The 24,284-nt window shown below is 36.9% G+C and overlaps 1 protein-coding gene across 2 annotated transcripts in view; it reads left to right on the forward strand.

The window, feature by feature from the left end:
* LOC124556623 overlaps window positions 1–24,284 on the forward strand; it is a 121,427-nt gene that overhangs the window by 84,359 nt on the left and 12,784 nt on the right. For both annotated transcript variants that reach the window (XM_047130593.1, XM_047130592.1), the window contains exons 8-9: window positions 3,239–3,419; window positions 15,759–16,449. In XM_047130593.1, coding sequence (XP_046986549.1) covers window positions 3,239–3,419; window positions 15,759–16,449 — 872 coding nt within the window. The remainder of the gene's footprint in view (window positions 1–3,238; window positions 3,420–15,758; window positions 16,450–24,284) is intronic.

A 24,284-nucleotide genomic window follows, 5' to 3' on the forward strand; every position in this document is an offset into this window, starting at 1 on the left:
TCTTTGTTATACAGAGAGGACAAACTAGCACATTTTGAACCACAATTGCTTAGAGGAGCTGTGTTTGAGTACATACCTGACTGATTTGGAGGATCAGAGAGTTTTCATTTCCCATCATTGAGTTCTTGACCTATTGGTCTAGTATTGTTTATACAGTATACCCACTTGTACCCTTTTCTTCTTCTGACTTGTTTACTATGATGAGTTGTTTACTGTGATCCATTTGCTCATAAGTAGCTGGTTTTGATTTATGACCTTTGATTTTGTATTTTCTTCAATGGATATCAGGAAGACCGCTTTGTAGCAAATAAGCTCTTTGTCATGCTTGTTTATGTGGAACCCACGTGTTGTGAAATGGTTTCCATTTAATCTCTCTAAGTCAGAGTTTATAGCAACCTTTTTTTTAAAGGCATTTTTTGCAAAATTAAGTCTCAGAATCAGATGGAAATTTGAACCTGACCTTGTTTCCCTCACTGACTGTTCGATCTTATTTTTTGAGGTGGTTTGTTCACATTCCGGTTGTATTAATTTAGGCTTTATATTTTGTACAACATTATACTTTACATGATCACTAATTCTATCCAGCACCAAGTGGTTACCAAGTGTTATGTTGTGTATGTGTGTGTTTCCCCATGTTTGGTACACTCATAAACAGAAACTGGCTCTGTTTTATACAAGTTGTGTTCAAAAAGTAAGGTGACTATATATTTTTATGAAAAAATATTTATTTATTCATCAATATTCACGTTGCTGCCTTCAAAGTAATCCCTCTCAGATACAATATACTTGTGGCAACGTTTCTTCCAATCCTTGAAGCACTTCTCTTAAGCACTTTGTGGGACAGCCTTGGAATACTTCCAGCAATGCAGCTTTTATTTCCTCAATCGTTAAAAACCTTTGTCGTTTAATAGGTCTCTTCAGTTTTGGGGGCCAAATCTGGTGAATGTGGTGGCAGAGGCAGGATCGTAGTGTTGTTTTTGGCCAAAAAAATCTCTCCCAAGCAATGATGAATGAGCAGGTGCATTGTCGTGATGCAAAATCCATGAATTGTTTCTCCACAATTCAGGACTTTTTTGCATATTGCTTCTCGAAAACAGCGCAAAATATCAAGGTAAAATTCCTTATTGAGTGTACGACCTTGAGGCAAAGCTTCATGATCCATTACGCCATGGCAATTGAAAAAAAACAGCGAGCAAAACTTTGACATTTGATCAAACGTGGCGTGCTTTTTTTATATCTTGGCTTTCTGGGATGCTTCCATTGGGATGATTGGGCTTTGGTTTTAGTGTGCTAACTGTGAAATCATGTTTCGTCACCAGTTATGGCCCTTTTGAGCAAATCAGAATCATCATTGACATCATTCAAGAGCTCCTGAGTGATGCTCATGCGACGTTTCTTCTCATCAAAATTGAGAAGTTTTGGAACAAACTTCGCTGCCACATGTCTCATTCCCAAAACATCCAAAAAAATTGCATGACATGAGCCAATCTTACGGTAATCGACGATTTTTAAAAACAGTTTTCTTCACAGCTTTGAGATTATCATCTGTCGTTGTGTTGAGGTGTCCAGAGCGAGGTTCGTCATTGGCATCTTTTTGGCCATCTTGGAAGACCTTCTACCACTTGTAAACATTTTTTTTGTTGATGTGCTGGGGCATCCAGAGCAAGGTTCATCATTGGCATCTTCTCGGCCATCTTGGAAGAGTGCATACCAGACTTAGAGCAGACTCAATGTATGCCACTGTCAACATTTCAAGTATATTAGAGCACTTGATTCCATTTTTCACACAAAATGTGATGCAAATTCCTTGTTCCATTTTTTATAATAACCAAAAATCATCGAACACACTAAAACATGACTAATCTTTCTATCTATCAAAAACAAATGAAGTATGCTGATTGCGAATCGAATGTACATTGCTCATGCAATTTGAAAAGTTACCTTACTTTTTGAACAACCCTCATATTTCAATGCATTAGCTTTGTGTACCTAGGAAGTTTGTTTACATATGGATTGTGTCATGATAAGTCTAAAATCAAACATAACGCCAGACTGTAGTTGAATATTATTTGTAATGAGCACTTGGTTTCGAGCATAGTTTAAAGCTTGATTTCTTCTCTCAATTTGCTCTCCTAGCAAACACCACTTTTTGTTACAGATATTTACATTTAGGTGGGGATTATGTGTTTGTATTGTCCATTTTTACTGTTTTTTCCCATTAAATTGCACTTCTGTTCTATTTTGATTATCATAATTGACATTGTTGCACTATTTCTTGTTCCAGAGGTGCAGTTATGTGTATAATGCTTTGGTGGCATGTCCGCTGGTCATCATTATTAGACATGTTGGGCATCATTTACGTGTGTATTGAATATACATTTCAGCTGTATGTTTGAGGTACCAGCATTGATAAGGCTTGGTCTGAAACAAGTGCAAATTTAGATTTGTCAGGATCTTCAGTGGATTGTGTGCAAAACTCATTGTGGCATATCTCAGTTTCATCAGTGCATGTGATAAAGATTGTCTTCTTCACTGTGTCCCTTAAAGTAAATGTTCAAGGAATAATGTGGAACTCATTTGCTTTGTGGTGAAGGAACTCTGAGTTTCTTCTTTGACTGCTAAGGAATGATTTATCAGTGTATAGTGCTTCCACATTCATTAGTTATTCGAGCTTATTACACGTAAGTTTTTAAGACGGGGCAACACATCCAACAAAAACACAATTATACATATATTTGCTACCCTAATATTGAGTGTGTGCTGTACCTTTCATGCAACCCACATATTTCCCTGTGTTGCTACATTTCACCTTGTATGGATGCTGAAATACAGGACAATTGTTCAAAATCATCAGATACCATTCTGAAGAGTGTGGAATCAATTTTAGTGACAGTGTCAGTAAGTGGAATCCAGCAGTTAATGATGAATCAACCAACACAATGGGCAGAAGAAGGCTGTGTTTGAAAGGCCAATGTAACTAAGTTGCAGCGTAAATTATTTCATAAGCTATATATGCGTTGTAACTTTTACTCACTCTTTTCAAGACTGCATAAAGTAACGAAATAGGTGTATGCTATTCATTACAAAAATATTAGTATTATTTATTACACCTTTTTCTATTGTGAGTAATGTACAAGTATTAATCAGCATTTACTTTCTCTCTCTGAAACATACACTTAATCTTGTGTTATTATTCAGTAGTGAAAATACTATGATACACTCTTTTGTTGTGCATTAGATTAGCTGCAGAGAAGGGTAAGACTCTCCCATGGCACCAAGCTGTAAGCTTCTTACTTCACCGACTTCCCCTGGTGACAGATAAAGCAGCTTCTCAAGAATATTTGAGGTTTCATCCATACGCTGCCAAATCAGTGGATCAGTATCACTCTTGGAGTATGGCAAGACAATGTGCCGCACAGGTATTTTGAAGTTTAGCTATTTAATTCTATACATCAGTACTGTGATGTTTTCATAGGTTAATCATCTTTTAATAAATTGTTTACAATTGTTACGAGAATGTAGCTTAGTGTCTGTATATAAACAGTAGGCTAAGACTAAATATGGAAATTTTTATGTTGTCTTTTGTTATCCTTAGAATACTGCCCTATTGTAGCAGTTGATTATTAACTACCATGAACTCTTTTTTTTTTTTAGTAATATGCTTTTATGATGATTACGCAGATTTATGTGCTGTTACTTTTCTGCATTTTACGAGGTTGATCAAATGAAAATCTTAAAAGATCCATAAAATTTTGAAAAATTGTATGATGGAATTGGTAGGTGGCAGTAGTGTTCTTTGAGGTTCAGAAAGTGACTGATTGCTGACTGGTGGCAGAGAGATGCTACAATGCAGGAGAAGGCAGCAGCAACCACAACAAGATGGCCACCCTACTGTCAACCTGCACCGTGATTGAGCAGCAATCTGCGATATGTGTCAGACCAATCGAAATTCACTGCAGAATGAAAGTGCAGTACGGTGATTCATGTTAGTAGTTGCAGAAAGTGTGTGAGTGGGTGTAGGAAGTTTAAAAGTGGTGTAACTTCTGTGGAGGATGCTCCAAGAGCAGGGCAGGCTCACTGTGTAGTGATGGATGAGAACATTGTGTTAGTGGAGGAGCTTGTAAAGGAGAACAGATGTGTAACTCTGAATGAAGTAGCCACCAGTTTGAAGATTAGTATTGGTTCAGTGCAGAATATGGTTCACAATGTGCTGCACTTCAGTAAGGTGCCTTTAAGGTGGGTGCCACATTAGTTGGCTGCTGAATTGAAAGACTGTCCCGTCGATGGCTGTTAAGAACTTTTGCATCATTTTCACGTTGAAGGTGATGCATTTCTGGGAAAAATTGTTACAATCAATGAGACTTGGGTCCACCACCACCCCACCAGAAATGAAAATGTCAAGTGAAGAATGGTGCCACAGTTCATTGCTGAAACCAAAAACGTTCCACACTCAACCGTTTGCCAGCAAAGTCATGCTCATTCTCTTCTGGGATGCAAATGGAGTAATTTTGAAGCCTTACATGGATAGGGGAGTGATGATAACCAACACCTCTTATTCAGACATGCTGAAAAATCAATTTTGCCCTGCAATCAGGAGTAAACGATGAGGACTTATGACTTCAGGAGTATTGCTACTGCGTGAAAATGCCTGGCCACATAGATCGCTTAAGGAATTGAGACTATTCAGAAAATTAAATTTAAATGTCTGGTACATCCTTCTTATTCACCAGATCTCACCCCTAGTCTTTTATCTGTTTGATGCACTCAAAGAAGCAATGGAAGGCAGACATTTCAGAAGTGACAAGGAGTTGAAAACCATATTGTATGAATGGCTACAGACACAACCAAAAGACTTCATTCATTGCGGTATCTATGCATTTCCAAAGCAGTCGATTACGTGCATTCAGTGTCAGGGAGGCTAGGTCAAAAAATGACATGTAAGTTTTTTGTTCATTTTCACAATTAAAAGTGTTATATTAGTTTTAAGGTTGTAATTTGAATCACCCTTGTAGATATTTTTTCCTCCACTTTCTCTTAAATAAATGAGGCACCTGTGCTGTGACCTTTTTTTTTTTTTTCCTCCCTGTTTTCATAAAAATAGTTCCTTTGTACTATATAGTGTACTGCATGCTTCAAAAACACTTTTAGATTGGATAATGTATTAGGAATGTGTGAAAATTCACAAAACAGTGAGAGACTTTGTTAAGAATCATGACTGTTGGTGTGAGTTTGTAATAGTTTGTCTAACCTTCACAAAGATGTGTAACACAGTTGTTAATCATAGTTGTGTTAAGTAATGGGTCCAACACATTTTGTAGAGAACAATGAAGGCAAATTGTGTGCAGCAATAAAATTTTTTAGTAAAATAAGTGGTGTGTGGTCCAAATGCAAACTAAGTTAATGAAGTTCATGCTTGCTGTGAGCCACCAATACTTTTTATTTAGTAATATTTAAATTAATTTAAACATGGTCATATGAGCTCTCAAGATGTGGCTCATTCTCGAAGACCAGTTGAGGTTTCATCTAAAGATATGTTGGGTATAATTCTTATTATCATAACAGAAGAAAATTCTTTACTTTTGTTGATTTGATGAAATATACATTTAGTGCAAGACATTTGCAATGAGATCATCAAAGATTTTGAAAATGTCATAAAACAAGAATATATAATACATATAATCTAATGAGTTATAATAATGTCAGTTCAGAGATCGTAAGTGAAGTGGTTCTTATGAATGGGGAGGGGGGGGGGGGGGAGACAACCCACACACATTTTTGTTTTAAGAGGTAAGAGCAAACTTGTAACAAAGTATGGAAATGTACAGTACAGTGGGGTGTGTATGATAATTATAAGGTAATTGTAGCCATACATCATTGAAGAGAAAATCATTATCTAGAACACTTATTTACATTGATCACATTTGTGTACTCAAGACGTGCATAAATCAGATTTTACATTACATGCACATTATTTAATATTATTAATGATATGTACAGATTAATCAGTTCTGCTAAGAAATTTGTCAGTGAATTAAGAATGAGCACCAATATTTGTTTGGCTGCTCTTAAACTGAATGTTGTTATCGGTTTAGATTTTTATGGGTGCTTACAAATTATTTTTTATTTACTTGTATCAGAAGCATGCTCAATATATATATGATTACATAACAGTCACATATATAGATAACAAAATAAATAAATAAATTAATTAATTAATTAAAAATACAAAGGACTTGACCAAATCTGCAGTCAGATAACATTTTTCCAAAACTGAGCCATACCTAGAGGGCATTGCCACTAGCAAGTAATAGATCTCATTCTGAGGATGAAAGTGGGCAGACAGTTCATTGTGACATGTGGCACATGTTCCTGAATAACATATTTATTGACAAAAGTAAGTGCCTTTAAATCTTTTAAATTATTCTTATCTCTATGAGGGTAAGTCAGTAAGTATCTGCACTTCCATTCTAATTGTCTTTAGGGTCACAGTATGAGTTAGTGTGCTCAGCTACTAGAAGACATCATTCTCTTTGCTTGTGGCCAAGTTTCACCATTGTCACATCAGACTTCCTAGCAGATTAACCCTGCTGTTCTGTTCACTTTTACTTGACATATATACTGTTCGGGTCAATATGACCCGACATATCAAAATGCTTTAGAAACATAAATTTTGGTACAGTTTTAGCTATCGACATTGTTGTTCTATTCCAGTACCTTGTTAGTAATAATAATAATAATAATAATAATAATAATAATGGTAATAATAATAATAATAACAATGCATACAACTTTATTGAGGGATATTTTTCATTTAAATATGCACATAAATTTGAAACAACAGACAGTTTCCATTACAGGCATTCAACTTAGAAAGCACTACAGTTTTTCCATACTTCTATTCTTATTGTTGACAGTTTAGACGTAAGTATTGACATTTTCTAACAACAGACAGTTGTCATTACAGATATTCATCTTAGAGCACACTACAGTACAGAACACACTACAGTTTTTTTATTACATTCCAACATAGAAAGCACTACAACTTTAGAATCCTCTCTTCTTACTGATTGTAGTTTAGGCACAAGTATTCACATAAATTTGAAACAACAGAATTTTCAATACAATCATCTTATAAAATACTACAGTTCTTTTCTTACTGCTTGCACTGTGGACACAAGTAGGTTACATGTTTCTTGCAAATATGTTTACTACATTTTCCACACACCATGTTTGTTTTATTGTCATTACTTGATGGACAGAACTTACAGCGTGCACGTTTTGTAGATTTTCTTGTTGTTACCGATTCTGACACACCACCCACATCATTCGGGTTTTGGATGCTTGTGACCATTCTCAAAGAATCTTCTGTTCTTGGGAAATGCGTTCTTGATGCAATATGTTCTTTTATCAGTGACTTTCCAAGTTCCTCCAAGAATATTCTCCTTCTAGTCAATTTGCTTGCATTCCAATTAGGGTCAACCGAAATCCACAAAACGTATGCATTATAAGCAGAAACATCAAGAATATTGTAGAAAACTATCATTGGCCACCTATTACTTTTTCGTTTGCATGTATATGTACCTAATAACTGATCAAGCGTGTCTACAGCACCTTTGGTTGAATTATAGTCCAAAATCATTTTTGGCTTCTTATCAGCCCTGTCACTGATTTCCGCATCATGGTGGAGAGTGCTCATAAGTACAACATTCTTGTGTCTCTTAGGAATATAATTAACCACAGTAGTGTCATTTGTGAAGTAAAATGAAGAGCTGTGTACCTCCTTGTTGGTCATTTTGTGTGGAAGCTCCGGCTTATTTTTCCGTATAGTTCCCAACATAGTCAATTTCCTTTTCAGAAGCAGCTGCCCCAAATTGTACGACGTAAAAAAGTTGTCACACGTGATATTCTGACCACGTAACTCAGAAGTGAGATCAGATACCACCCTCATTCCCTGATTTCTTTCTGGTGCCGCTCCACTCACCTTTCCTGTATAAATTTGGGCTTTCAGTACGTATGAAGTTTTGCTGTCACACATGGTCCATATTTTGATCCCATATTTTGCCGGTTTACTTGGGATATACTGCTTGAATGGACAGCGACCTCTAAATGCTACTAACTGCTCGTCAACAGTAACATTTTCTCCTGGATTATACAGTTTAGGAAGGACCTCTACCCACTTCTCCCAAATACTACGAATTGCGGCAAGTTTGTCAGTACGTCGTCTTTCCTCTCTAGTAGATTTCTTGTCAAATCGCAGGACACGTGATATCTTACAGAATGTTTCATGAGACATGGTTGCTCGAAATATGTTTCGCCCAGTATCTTTATCCCACAAACTTTTTGTAGACTCCCCATGAGATCGATATACACCCGCTAGGAGTAAGAGTCCTAAGTATGCATGGAAAACAGAACCATCAATATCTGTCCACTGTTCACCATAAACTCGCTGCCCTTCAATATTTGTCATCTCTATTATTTCATTTTGAAGCGCTGTGTGAAATACTGCTTCAAATGAACATTTTACATCAGATATTCTGCTGACTGCATACCTGGTAACTCCTGGGGTACTCTTGATGATGTTCGAAGCTGGTAGGCGACCATGTTGTGCTGGTGGATGCAACTGCCATTCTATATTCCCATTTTTAGAAAGAAAAGTCTCTACACTATTTTGTATGGGCTGTGGACTGTCGTAACTGTCATCGGAACACTCGCTTTCAGATGCATTGCTGATGTGATCTTCAAACTCAGAAAGTGATCCTTCATCTGGTGAGGCATTTACTATTTCTTCCAACTCACGATCATTCAATGGTCTCATCGCCATGGTGTCACAAGTCAAACTGGGCAGAAACAAAGCATTCCAATTATTGAGAACTGCCAATTATTATTTCCTGGGGAAAGCAACAAACAAGCCCATTGTTGTGAACGCATGGAGCTTTAGGTGATTGTTGAGAGTAAGTTGGAATGATGCAGTCACTATTCCCACACAACACAACAAAAATAATTTTCGCCATTTCCAGATTTTAGAAATAAATACGAGTTACACTAAACATATTTGTGTCGGGTCATTATGACCCGAACATTACATATGCAACTATTACAGTTGAAGCCCAAACTTCTTAAACTTTTTTAAAACCTTTTAAAACACATGCTGCTCATCCATTTTCAGACAAAGTCACAAAGTTTCATAAATATATATTGGTATTTACATAATGTAAAATAACGTTCATATTCGTTTCGGGTCATATAGACCCGAACAGAACAGCAGGGTTAAAACTGTATGCCAGACCGAGACTCGAGCTCAGGACCTTTGCCTTTCGTGAGCAAGTGTCAAGAAAGTTTTGTATCAGTGCACAGTCCACTGCAGAGTGAAAATTTCGTTCTGGAAACATTGTCACAACAGTTTGCTTTCTGCTCTCATGAGGTAAACATTGCTGTACTTTTGAAAAAGAAAAAAAAAAAAAAATTCTGCGACCTGTTTTCTTGTGGTCTGAAGGTGTATCAGGAGCTGAAATCCATAAACGACGTTCAGCACAATATGGGTCCAATGCTTTATCATGGTTGGTTGATTTGGGAGAGGGGACCAAACAGTGGAGTCATCTTTCATTTTAACATGATGAAGTGCTTGCCAGTAGATTGAACAATTCAAAAATGGCCAAACAACCATGAAGCATGAAGAAAGAGCAGATCGTTCAGTCACATCCTGTTGTAACTTCAAGTAGAACAAATATATTTCAAGGAAGACGCAATACATGAAAGTCACAGATCAAGTAAACAGAGTAAGACGTGTGTACGCTTTAACAGTCAAATCATAACTGAGTCCGAGTCTAGCAGTCGCTGGCTGGCTGGCCGCTTAGGTGGCACTTCTGCTGCATGGCTGGCAGACAGCGCCGCATGTAGAGGACACGCGTAACTGCGCGGCGGCACTTTGAAAGATCGGCGAGTCACAACACATCCACTGCTGATACTAACACTGAGCATGTCCATAACCTGATTTTTAATAACTAACAAGTGAATATTGATGAAGTGCCAAACCAAAAGCATATTAGTAATGATTCTGCTTGTGATGTCATTCATAATGTGCTAAATGTTTTAAAAGTCTGTGCAAATTGGATCCCAAAACAACTTAATGAAGAGCTCAAATGCAATTGTGTAAAAATCTGTCAGCAGCTACTGGACCATCTTTGTAATGAAGGTGAAATATTTTTCTTTTTTTAATGAATTATCATCGGAGGTGAAACACGGGTTCACTATTTTGAACCAGAGTGCAAGTGTTAACACATAAAATGGAAACATCCTGGATCTCCAACCAAAAAGAAATTTGAGAGCTAACCCTATGCAGGAAAAGTGATGCATTCAGTTTTTTGGGGTGCACAAAGAGCCAGTTCTGTAATTCTACTTAGAAACTGGCGCACAGTAAACAGTCACTGTTGTAGTGATATACTTTGTAATGAATTGAAGCCTTCTGTTCAAAACAAATTCAAGGTATATTATCAAAAGGTGTTCTTTTTTTGCATATCAATGTGCGTCCATATATTTCTGTCTGTGTCGTTCAAACTTCTTCATGATATTCATTTCAAGGTTTTGGGGCATCCTACATTCACTCCTGATCTCGCCTTCTTAGATTTCCATTTGTTTGGTCGACTTAAGATGCTGCCAATTCATCTCTGAGGTAGAGGCAAAGAAAGCAGGCATACATCATTGTTGCTCAACAGATTGAGAGTTTTTTCCTCTTTTCAGTATTGTTTTAATTATTCAACTCTGCTTAATGGCTTTTTGTGCAGTGATTGCTTGAATTTCTCATTATCATTTTCTGTGTTCTATTCAGCACTTTATGTTCTTGAATTTATTTTTGAATCAAATTTAACATGGATCCCTCCTAGAAGGAATTTTTCGAAAAGAAATAGCTGTTTCTTTTATTAATTTGTATTCTTTGCATACTTGTTATCACTTTGAGTGCTAGGTCATGCAGTAGTTAAAGCAATGGCATTACATTTGGGAAGAGCATGGTTCATATCCCCAATTGGCCATCCAGATTTAGATTTTTCATGAGATCTGTAAACCACTTAAGATAAATACAGGCATGATTTGCTGGGTAACAAAAATTGATCTTTCTTCCTTCCATTTTACTCCAGGCAATCTTGCTACACGTCGTGTTTAGTGCCAACTTGTGATAGCCCAATATGACTACCTACACTGAGTACCTTAGGTTCGGGCAGCTACCTGGGGCTGAATTACACATGCGGCCTACTTCACATTCTGCCCAATATTTCTTGGTAACTGTTAATAAAGATTGTCATTATTTCTCTCAATGTTTTCACTACAGAGGCAAAACAAATAGAGTGTTTTTAAAAATGTGTTGAACACATAAAGTTTGTCTGTAACTCTTTTAAACTTCTCTTCAAACTAATTACTGATCTGTCAGACATAAAGAAATGTTAAATTTTGTGATTAAAAATTACACCTTTCCATCCATTCCTAGATGATGATAATTTCATGGTGTAGGCAGCATGCCTCTGTGAATTGTTCTCAGTAAATACTTAGCAGAAACTTTTGAAATTAATGTTTTGTGATACTTTATAATTAGTATTATTACTGTAAAAATAATCTTTTGTAATTTTAATTAATTGAATTGCATTGCGCTTGAAGTAAATAAAATGTATATCTTTGACTTCTTTTCACATTCCAGAGACCCCTCTGCACATGAGCCATGGAATACGACTTATGTAATGCTTAGTGTTCCTTCTTAACTACTACTCTATTATACCCATTGCGCTAAATACAGCACTTACTTAACTGCTAACAGATTCAATCATTTCTGGAGTTAATAAAGAGGATTTTTTGGATCAGTCAGCTTGAGCTACTATTTGACAAAATGCAGATTGTACTGTTTTGCTACATGGCTTACTTTAGGGTGTTTTTATAGTCCATCTACTTTCATTTTAATTTGCAGTAATATTTTCTTCACTTAATCTTAATTTAATAAGTATCATGGAACTTGTTTTATAGCTCCAGATACAATTTTTTCATAAGAGAGTAACAACATAGTCTGAGCCCACAAAGCCAATAAAATTTTCCTAGAGAACATGTCTGAATGCTGTTTGTTGGTGTTTGAACATTTTTTGTGTACCTAAATACATAGGTATAATACAATGAACTGATGTGAAAACATAGGTATAATACAGTGAACTGATGTGATATCATTTAGGGGAGTATAATACAGTGAACTGATGTGAAAACATAGGTATAATACAGTGAACTGATGTGATATCATTTAGAGGAAAGATGGTGGGTGGGATGAATTTGATTTGGTGGGAGGATTATGAGAAAGTATAGTGAATCCGTTAAACAGATTGGTAGTGTAAATCTATTTTAGAGTACTACTCCAATATTTGGGCTCCTGATCAAGTAGACCTGATAGAAGATTGTCCCCAGATCTATAATCTGCATCTTATCTCCAATGTAAAGAAAAGGAATGGAAAGGAAAGTTGTCTGGTCACAACATGTAAGCCTACACACTATTTTATAATAATTGTACCATAGGGAACTTACATAGTTTTGACTGTGTACAGAGTCATTTGGGATACCTTGGTGACTGCAAAGCAGAACCTTGTGTGTTACTAAGAGCTATTACCTTAGGTTTTTTGCATGGATTTAAAGGACATCGTACAACTCTGTAAAAGCCTCTCAGTTGTTAGGTGGGTGTCATGCCAAATAGAAAAATGAATGCTGAAGCAACAGATGTAAATATCCTAGTTGTATTAGGTTTAACCAGATGTGAAGGACTTTGTTCTGACGAATTCTTACTCCAGCAACTGATAGTGAACCAATGCAGCCACTCGTAATTACCACAACTTACAGCAGTTTTACTGCATTTTCGCATCTAGCACCCCAACCTGTTGAGAGCACAGCAGATTATCCTGTCTGAAAGATACTACAAAATGGTTCAATATTTGTATCAGAAAGTATTTTCAAGAAGATGTTGTAGTATTTGTTGAGTTTTGATTTTTTATTTGTGCTCATAATCATGTATGGTAACAATCTTAAAGGGCTGACGACCACCTAGTTGAACTAATACTGAACAAGCATAACAATGGTCATCAAATTGATTCTTGTTGTATGACCATAGAACTTTCGTAGAACTATAGTAGCACTTTTTCATGTAGCTGTTTGGTAACCCAAGTGACAACCAGAAGCATATAGTTAGAGTTTGGGGTCACCCTGATTAGTGAGTAATATTGAAAATGCAACCTAATTTGTTGAGGGTTTGCTATTCAAAGTAATTAAACTGCTTTAAGCTTTTCTTAATGTCCATTATTTTATTATTTGCACTAAACAGTATGTAGTTGCTGTTTTTTTCCAAATTTTCTGTTTATGTTTTCTAGTAGCACACTTTACAAGTACCAATATTCTTCAGAAACAGTGTATTTTTGCCTCTAGACAACTGTACATGAGTATGTACAGAATTAAGCTGCAAAATATTTGTGTATCTTAGTTATCATAGAAGTATAAAAGAGAAGTGCATAAGTTATATACACATTTATTTTGTTTCAGCCGGTGAAAGTGGGTGAAATAGCAATAGTGAAATAAGTTATATTGATATTTACGTGAGACTGTACCAGTCATGGTATTAAATATTGTGTGACTTCAAGTAGAAAATAAGGCATGGGTCATTTGCATTAAGAAATTGCTATTGCAGCATTTTATCTTATAAGAGAAATTATTTCCTCTAGGAGGATGAAATTTTCTTTATAACTGTTCCTTAACATTGCATATGATACTCAGACTACAGTATCAACTACTTGCTGCTGTAATGTATGAAAATGTGAGTCTTTGTTGTGGAAAAGGTAGTAACTAAACTGTTAAAAAAAATTTATTTATTCTTTTTTCTTGTATTGAACATCACATAATCACAGGTTTTATTCATACAGTTTTCTCTTTCAACTGTAATCAACAGTCATCTACACTGCCTGAAAAAGAGTGAAGCACCCAGAAGGGGAGGAGGTTTGAAGTGAAACTTCATGGGATGAGAGGGTATGTGACATTATTTCAGTGATAACAAAATAAAGTCAGATTTACAAAGAAGTTACCAATACGAGCCCACTTAAGCATTGTGACATGGCACCACCTCTGTCCTGGATGCGTGCACTGATTTGGTTTGGAAGGGTGTCATAAAACCATTGTATCCTCTCCTCAGGGAAGCTGGCCTACAGCTGTTGTAACTGGTCCTTGATATACTGGATAAAGGCACTATACAGAGTTGACATCCAAATTGGTCTCACACACTCTAACGTCAACAGATCTGGGAATCTTGCTGGCCATGGGAGTATCTCAACACCATTCAGACAGTTCAAAGTGACACATTAGTGGACACACACTGTCCTGTTGAAAAATGACACCATGATACTGAGGTAACACAAGATGACACAGGAAGTCCATGACATATTGTTGTGCAATGTGAGTTCTCTCAATCGCTGCCAGCTGTGACCTGAGCCATACATGACTGCTGCTCACACCATGTCGCCGGGAGTAACACCACTGTACCTCTCCAAAAGTGTTGGAAGAATGGGAGCTGTGGCCAGGTTGCAGCCATACTCACTGATGATGGTCATCTGGGTTAGCTCGAATTGCGATTCACCGTTGAACACAATGTGATGCCATTCATCAGCAGTTCGTGCTTAATGGTCATAGCACCACTCCAGAAGTACCCATTTATGTTGTGATGTTAACAGCTTCCTACTCATGGTACAGTAAATCTCTAGTCCAGTTGCTGCTACTTTCTGACCAATGGTGCGGGATAGCACAGAATGTTGCAAAGAGTCCATTACTTGTTCTTGAATGGTAGACGCAGATGTAAAAGGGTTATGATAGCTTGGCACACAGTGCGGCAGTTCTGCGTTGTGGTGGTCAGATGTAGCCAACCGGAACCTTGATGATGAGTATGTCTGCCTCACATTCCCATGTGGTCCAGCAAGGGTCCATTGTCACACTGGAATGCCCCACAATTCTGGATATTGCACAAATTGACTAGCAGGCCAAATGGAGACCCCCCACAATGAGGGACCCTTTAAAACTCTGTTAGATGCTGATGACACAGTCTCTCGTGAATACACGGCATATCCATGCCTTTAACAGCGATCACTCAACATCTAACGTTGTTCTCACCCCTTATATACCATATCAGGTGAGGTAACAATACTAAACAAAAACAACACGCACTGTTGGTCATTCTACGTATCACAAAGAATTGCAACTCTGTCAGTTACTTACCTGGTCGATAGTGTGTACTTGTTTGAAGTTACATTGACATCCAACCATGTCTTCCGAGTACTTACCTTTATTGTCAGGCAGTGCACACATTGTGTTGCAGCACAAGGAGCTTCCTGACACTAACACGTACACAGTTGAGTATAACAACACACACATATCAGTGTTACGAGACTTTTTATGTTGTAACAATGGATCTGATGAAGACTGTTGATTGCAGTTGAAACTGGTAATTGTATGACTAAACATGTCTAATTGAAGAAAAGAAAAAAAATATTATATCAATCATGGAATTCTGCAAACAATAATTATGTAGGGTTTTCGTACCAAACAAATATTCTGTTATAAACAGACATAATTTTTCGTTTAAACATAGAATATTTATTGACTGTAAAAAAACTGTTTTAAAAATAAGTGTCAGTTGATTTCCAAGATTTTAAAATATATAAATTTCTGTTCTGGTGCTTAATATTGGTATTTTCTTACGTTTTCAGTATTACCGATCGAAGATGATAAAAAATGCACTGTTTGGGTGTGATTCATCTGAAAAATCCTGGACATGCAAAGAGATTGTGATTTATGCAAGGAGACATGGTTATGTTCCCTACCCAAAAATAAAATTAGTTCAGGATGGATGTGAAAAGAAATATGTTAAGATTTCTGCAAGTGACAGCATGTGCTATAAATTGAGTAGGAAACAGAAAACTTTCCCGAAAAGTAGTGCAGAAAAGGATGCTAGTGCTGTGATTAACAGTAAACCTGAACGTGGATGTAAAGTTAAGAAAAATAAAATGAGTCTTGACAAAAATAAAGGTGACACCACCACTGATACAAAAAATATAGCTGTAACAGAAATCACAAAGAAAGAAACTACTTCAGTCAACAAGGATTATACTCCATTAATCAGACCAAAAAATAACCCAGCTTTGGAGTTCAAGACAAATGAAAATAAAATATTTAAAGCTGATGCAAAAAAGATGTATAAAAGTAAGAAGAAGAGATCTGAAACACAGATTAACAAAGACAATCTTCTACAGAATTTGAAAAGACTGTGTATGAAGCCGACATTGTGTGAACCAAAGAGAGTACTAGAGTTCATATATGCAAATGATGAAGATGATGATGGCTGGAATGATGATCCCAGGGATGTGGACATCCTTTCAGTGTACAATATAGCAGATGGAGGTAAGATGGTTTTAACTGTGTGAGTTGTTGTCTTTAGAATTAATCTTTGATGTAATTTGTCCTCAAACACTGATATAATTTGTTGCTGTGTAGCATAACCCTTCTGCTTGTGAGACACAAAGGTGAGCCAGACGCAGATGGAATATGCGTGGTGGATTAACAACAGTGGTCAGTGCACTAGGCTGCCTAAGTGTGGTTTTAGGTGGTTCCCTTGGTCATTTAGGCAAATGCTGATCTGGTCCCCAATTTCCTCTTCAGACAATATGATACACAAATGGTTAAAATACAATAGCACACAAAACAAAGTTTACACTATTCACAGACATGTGGCACGCACAATTTCTTTCCTTCAAATAACTGACAACTGTGGCAACACAAAGGGTATCTGGTAGCAAATTTAAATACTATACATTTGCCAAATCTATTAGATGGGATTATGTCAATGAAAAAAATACGAAGATATAATTTGTCTTCACTACCATTTATACCCAGAATTTTCTCTGTGTTATACAGAAAGAGATCTCATCTCCAGTTTCTTATCCGAAACTAATTTTTTTCTGTATCCATAACATATGTGAGATAGAAAATCATATTAACTAAAAAGACAGACCTCACTCCAACTATTATATTGAAGCCATGAAAGTAAAAGTAGCAATACTAGCCACACAATTATTTATTCTGCATTTTTAATGATAATTTCATTGAATTATTATTTCTTGTTTCATAGTTAAGCATGTTTGTGACAAGGTTACTATTATTTAGTTCATTTAAGAAAAATGTTATTGTCAGCCATCAAGGAAACATAGATATTGCTGGTTACCCAGATGAGTACAGTCCATTCCATCTAGATCAGGGCTGGCCATGGTGTGTCAAACTTCACATGTGCAGGCCAAGTCCCAGCCTGTCACTCGGCTTTCCTCAGTCCTTCTCAGAAATACTCGAACAGTGTGACATTCCATTTAGCATTCCATTGTGGCATTTTTTGGTTAACATAACTCACCTCAGTTCAGCAGGATTGTGGCATCAGCACTGTTTACCCTTCGTCATTTGTTCATAGTGTGGAGGATGTTAATAGGTCCAGTGGCTGTTTGCACAAAAATGGCCAGTCATAGATCTGCCATCACAATCCTTTAAAAATGAATGGTAATGACAGAAGAGAGGGATGAGAATTCTCAATTTGAATGAGCAACAGGTACTGCATATTAGCTCGAAGCGACATTGCAAAGCCATGCAGAAAGAATCTAAAGATTTAGTTGACTATGTAAGAGCAGAAAATTGCAATGATTGATAGACAGGATTCATTGTTCTGTACATCAAGAAGTACTTTGTGTTAAATTTGTAGCCAAGGAGCAAGTGAAGAAATTGGTGCCATGAACAGTAAAATTTCTGAAGTTGCACGCATTTTCCATTGTCAGTTGCAACAGTTTTCAGTGAAACTGAATGAAGAGTGTGGAGACTTCATATATCACTTCAAAATACATTGGTTAATTCAAGGAGAACGCCTCGAATGATTTTTTTTTATTTAAAACTTGCTATTGTTGAATTTATGAAGGACAAGGGAGTGCAGGAACGAAAATTGAACATCCAGAACAGATTGCGGGCTTTGCATTTTAAGTGGACTTGACTGTACACTGCCCACAGTAAGACTATGGAAGATAACTTCTTCTTTATTTGATCGGAATGCATTTAAAAAGAAAATCACGTTGTAAAAGAGACACGTTCTGACAAAGACAGTCCAGTCCCCCAAGCTCACTGATGTTAAAGAAAATGTGAGGTTTGAAACATTCATTGTGGCCTTGAAAGAATTACAAGGATAGTTTCCTCAATGTTTTCAGGGCACTGCCAATTTTACATATGTTTTAAAGCTATTTTTGTGACGCTTAGCTGTTTCAGTTGAAAACACCCCCGTGCATGTGCAGATGTAGCTATTTTATTTGCAGGGTAATTCCTGTTTTAAAGACAAATACCTTTAACATTAACATTGCTTTCCTGAGTTAGAGTTTCTGTGCCTCCATAATGAGGTTGCAAAAGTGTTACAATATTTAAATTAACATATGTGGGCGAATAATGAAACTAAATAAGTTGCAATTATGTGCCAACCTAAGAGAGAAAATCTGTCAAATTGTCTGTGTCTGTCAGTATGCCAACAATTTGTATCAAAAATAAATTATATCTTCAGCACGTCAAAAATAATTAAATAATACTGCAAATTTGTTATGTTTTTTATCTATGTTGTTGAGGAATGTGAAATGTAAAACCAAGTTGTATGTAGTCCCTCTGTCTCCTTGCAGTCAGGCACCATAGTGTGGCAGCGGGGCAAGTGTGGCACTTGTGCTGGGGCACAGCTTGTGAGCAGAATTTTTGACCACGCCTGGTCTAGATAATCCCCTTCTCTCTCCCCGACAGATTTAAAAAGCTTTCAGAAACAGTCACTCGCTGTTTTTTTTTTTTTTTTTTTAGAGTTTTCGTACAGTTGTTTTCAGCTGTTGTTTCTTGTTGTTTCTAGTGAAATGTTTCAGTAAAATTTTCTCATTCACTGTTTTAAATTTGTTGAGTGTTTCAGTGGCCGCTTGAATTTTTGGCTTTAGCTAATAAATTTTGTAAAGTTTTATTGGTATTGGTATTAGTTGTGGTTTAATAGTATTAACAAAAGTTATCACTTTCTTAGTAGAGAGAGAATTTTGAGACCCCTACTATTAGTTCTGTAGATAGTTCTACTGGTGTAACTGAACTTAGGTAACGTAGACATTTAGTTTTTTTCAGTAACTGTAAAATTTTGCCGTGAATGAGAAGTGTGGGCTCTGTTGTAGGTTTGTGATTAGTGGGTTAAAGTGTGGGATTTGTTCAAAGTATTTTAACTGGAGGGAATGAAGTGGGGAGCCAGTGGGCACTCTAGCGAGATCCACTCCTAGAAACGCAGAATCTATAGTGGAAATAAGTTGATAGAGGAGCAGGAGTAAGATCTGTGCCCTTCAGGTGTGGTTTGGTTGAGGAGGGTGAAGGATGCTGTGAAATGGGAACTGGCAGTTTGCAAGAAGGCAACTAGGAAGAAGAGGTATTCAAACAATTGTACTTTGCATATATGCAATAGATATGACCAGCTGTCAGAGCTGAGTGGAGAGGAGCCTCTTGTAGGTGTAGGTAACATGCAGCAGTCCTCAGCAGTTAGGAGGCCTAAGTCAGTTGCAGAGTCTAACAGAATGAAGAAGGTTCTGCTGCTAGGTAGTTCACATGGTAGAGGTGTGGTCCAGGAGTTGCAGGAAGTGTTGTGGAGTGAGTACCAGGTCATCAGCATTGTGAAGCCTAGTGCAGGGTTGGCTCAGATGACTGACAGCGTAGGCGACTTATGCTGTCAGTAGCGGGTGGAACAGGGAATAGTCTTCATAGGGATGGCGAATATGATGTTGGTGGTGTTTCAGCATCATGATTGGCCTCATATTAATGCGGCTGTTAGGCGTGGTAACGTGGGTCTGGAGAAGGCACTGATGACACAGGGAATGCGTCACATTGAAGTGGTGCCAGCTGAGTCTATCAGTAGATCAGGTTTCACTAGGCATGGCTTATACCGCAATAGGTATGGGAAGAGGAGGGTGGCAAAGCTTATAGGTGACAGTATAGTGGGTGGTGGTGGGATTGTTCATGGAAAAATTCCTGTAGTAGTTGGTGTTGGAGCTGCACCTTTTTTAAATTGAAGTCAGCTGATAGGTATACCAGCTTAAACGAAGCCCCTCTAACTAAGGAATCACCTTCAGAGGATGTCATGTTTCCAAATAGCGAAGGAATTGGCATATTTTGTCAAAATATGAGAGGTATTAGAGATCAAGTTGGTGAACTGCCTATAGAGGTTGACTCTGAAGTTATTGGTATATCAGAGCATGACTTAAATAATTTGACAATTCAGAGGCTTCCTTTGCCAGGATGCAGATTGGCTGGTTGTTTTTCAAGGAGTTTCTTGCGGAGTGGGAGAGTGGCCATGTACGTAAAAAACAGTGTTCCGTTTGAGTCCATATACATATCATGGCACTGCACTGAACAGATATTTAAATGTTGTGCAGAGGTGGTTGACTTTAGTGAAACTAATCTTCTAATTGTTTTTGTTTTTAGGTCCCCTAATTCTGACTTCAGAGCATCTGTGCTCAAGCTAGAGAGGGGTCTTGATTCACTTTATAGGAAGTGCCAGAAATTAGTTACATGTGGCGACTTCAATATTAATTTTGTATACAATTATGCAAGGAAAAGGATGTTGGTAGATTTCCTAAACTCATATGATCTGATGCAGACAGTGTTTTTTCCAGCTAGGGTTCAGGGGAACAGTAGCACAGCCATAGACAAAATTTTTATTCATTCTTCTTTACTAGATGGGCATTCTGTTAGTAAAAGGGTGAATGGCCTTTCAGACCATAATGCACAAATTTTAACACTAATAGGCTTTTGTACTCAAACATGACACATATAACTACAAACTGTAGGAAAGCTAATCCAACGGCAATAGAGAGCTTTTTAAACCTCATTAAGGAACAAGAGTGGCAGGATGCTTATAGTGCCGATAACATAGATGATAAATATAATGCTTTCCTTAACACATTTCTCATGCTGTGTGAGAGTGGCTTTCCATTAGAACATTCTAAATGGGGTACTAGCAGTAAAAGGCAGCCTGGGTGGCTGACTAGTGGGATAAGGATATCATGTAGAACAAAGCAGGAATTATATCCAAATGTTAGAGGTAGTCACAGTCAAGCTACAGTAGCCCATTACAAACAGTATTGTAAGGTGCTTAAAAATGTTATTAGGAAGACAAAGAGTATGTGGTATGTAAATAGAATAGCTAATTCACAGGATAAAATTAAAACCATATGGTCAGTTGTGAAGAAAGTGTCTGGTCAGCAGCACAAGGTCGACAATATAAAGTCAGTTCATAGTAAAAACATTTCTGTTACTGATAGATGAGATATATGTACAGTATTTAAGAATCATTTTCTGAGCATTGCTGGTGAACTAAATAAAAATTTAGTTTCTACAGGAAATCGTATAACTCTCTTGGCAAATGCCTTTCCTAGAATGATGTCTGAAATACTCCTCTGTGATACAGACAAGGGGGAGACTGAGTCAATAATTGAATCTCTGATGACTAAGGACTCTCAAGGATATGATGGAGTGCCTAGCAGAATATTGAAGTACTCTGCTGCACATGTGAGCCCTGTACTTAGCCATATTTGTAATTTTTCCTTTAGGAATGGTCAGTTTCCTGAATGATTAAAGTACTCAGTAGTAAAGCCACTTTATAAAAAGGGAGAAAGGGATAAATTAAACAATTTTAGACCTATTTCAATGCCATCAGTGTTTGCTAAAGTTATTGAAAAGGCTGTGTATGTGAGGATATTGATCATTTCATGTCACATAATCTGCTATCAAATCTGCAGTTTGGCTTTAGAAGTCATTTAACAACTGAAAATGCTATATTCTCTTTTCTCTGTGAGGTACTGGATGGGTTAGACAAAAGGTTTTGAACACTTGGTATATTTTTTGATTTAACTAAGGCGTTTGATTGCGTTGATCGCAAAATATTGCTCCAGAAGTTGGACCATTACGGAATATGGGGAGTAGCTCACAATTGGTTCACCTCTTACTTTAACAACAGACAACAAAAGTTCATTATTCGCAGTGTTGAGAATGGCTGTGATGTGGGGTTTGAGTGGGATACTGTCAAATGGAGAGGAAGGGGGGGGGGGTTACCCCAAGGATCAGCATTGGGGCCCCTCCTGTTCCTTATTTATATAAATGATATGCCCTCTAGTATTACGGGTAATTTTAAAATATTTCTGTTTGCTGATTACACTAGCTTGGTAGTAAAGGATGTTGTGTGCAACATTGGCTCAGTTTCAAATAGTGCATCTCATGACGTAAGTTCATGGCTTGTTGAAAATAAACTAACACTAAATCACAGTAAGACTCAGGTTTTACAGTGTCTAACACACAATTCAACAAAACCCAACACTTTAATTCCACAGAATGGGCATATGATTAGTGGAACTGAACAGTTTAAATTTCTAGGTTTTCCGATAGATAGTAAGCTGTCTTGGAAAGCCCACATTCAGGATCTTGTTGACAGACTTAATGCTGCCATTTTTACTATTCGAATGGAATCTGAAGTAACTGATCATTCGACGTGAAAATTATTCTACTTTGCATATTTTCATTTGCTTATTTTGTATGGTATTATATTTTTTGGTAACTCTTCCCATTCTAAAAGGATATTTTTGGCTCAGAAACAGGCGGTTCGGGCAATAAGTGGTGTAAGTTCACGAACCTTTTGTCAACCCCTTTTCACTAGACTTGGTATTTGACATTGGCCTTTCACTATATATATTCTTTACTGTTGTTTCTTGTTAACAATATCAGCTTGTTCCCAAGAATAAGTACCTTTCACTCAGTTAATACTCAGAAGATATCCAACATGCATTTGGGTGGGACTTCCTTAACACTTTTGCAAAAAAGTGTGTAGTATACTACTGCATCCATTTTTAATAAGCTACTACAAGAATTCAAAAATCTTAGCAGTAATCCACACGCTTTCAAATCAAAGCTGAAGAGATTCCTCATGGGTCACTCCTTCCATTCTATTGAGGAGTTCCTTGGAAAATTAAACTGATTATTATGTTATGTTGTTGATTGTATTTACTTAAACCTGTGGCTTGACTTTTTTGGGTTCATAAATATCTTATTTTTATCTGTTATTACTTTTATGTTGTAATTTCATGTACTGACATGTTCCATGACCTTGGAGATTTGCTCCTCAATTTTGGTTGTACGGAACTTGACGTGTAAATAAAAAAATAGAATAAAAGAACTAGTAGCCCAAAAATACAAGTCAGTGTGACTTTTGTTTTTTATAAATGCCATGTTTCAATGTCTCATACTCCTTTGTCTTGATCAGCACACGAGAGAAACCAAAGAAACAATCTTTCTCATGTTCTATAGCGAAGTTAATAATTGTGTATAAAGTACTGAAATGTTCTTCTAAAAAGCTATGCAAATTCTCAGTGCCATAGGACCAAATATCAAAAATTTCACTTACACATCATTCATAGGGTGCGTGTCGTCTCTGTCACTGAAAGTTTGTCAGCTGAGTTAGTCCACCTTGAAATTACCTTTCATCAGAATGGGTATTGTGAAAGACCAATCAGATGCATGTCGCACTATCAACCAACCTTGTATAAAGTGAGTGATGGGAATAACCATGTGGCATGTAAGTATACAGCTTTCTTGCCTTACTCAGCTCATATTTTTAACAGGATTGATCATATACTGAAGAAACATGTGTGAAGTGTGTTTTTTTAACACCATGCAAGATTAGAGCCCCTTTAAGGACTGTAAATTATGATATTGGTTTTTGTTAGGTGAGTGTCCACCATATCCTGTATAGTTGAGGTATGCCATACATTGGTCAGACCGTGAGGACTGCGGAGAAATGACGCATAGAGCATAAGCATCACACATGCTTAAAACAACAAAGCAAATTTGGAATTGTAGAACATTACCTTGATAAAAGTTATCTGATGGAATATAACAACACAAAGATTCAGTTACTGGGATTATGTTAGTAAAGAAGTTGTTGAGATTCAATTAGCAAATGGCCTTCTAATTAGACAGATGTTTTTACCTGAATATTCCATGGAATCCTGCTCTCCCTCTGGTCATGTTTTTAATTAGTATTTCACAGTCAGTTATGCCAATACTAGTTGTATGATTGTGTGGTGGTAGTAGTTGTTCACAGTGTGTTGTCCTCCTGCATACAACATCTTTTGTATCTAGTTGACATACCCCACCCACAGATG

Source organism: Schistocerca americana, chromosome X (assembly GCF_021461395.2).
Source record: "Schistocerca americana isolate TAMUIC-IGC-003095 chromosome X, iqSchAmer2.1, whole genome shotgun sequence".
NCBI lineage: Eukaryota > Metazoa > Arthropoda > Insecta > Orthoptera > Acrididae > Schistocerca > Schistocerca americana.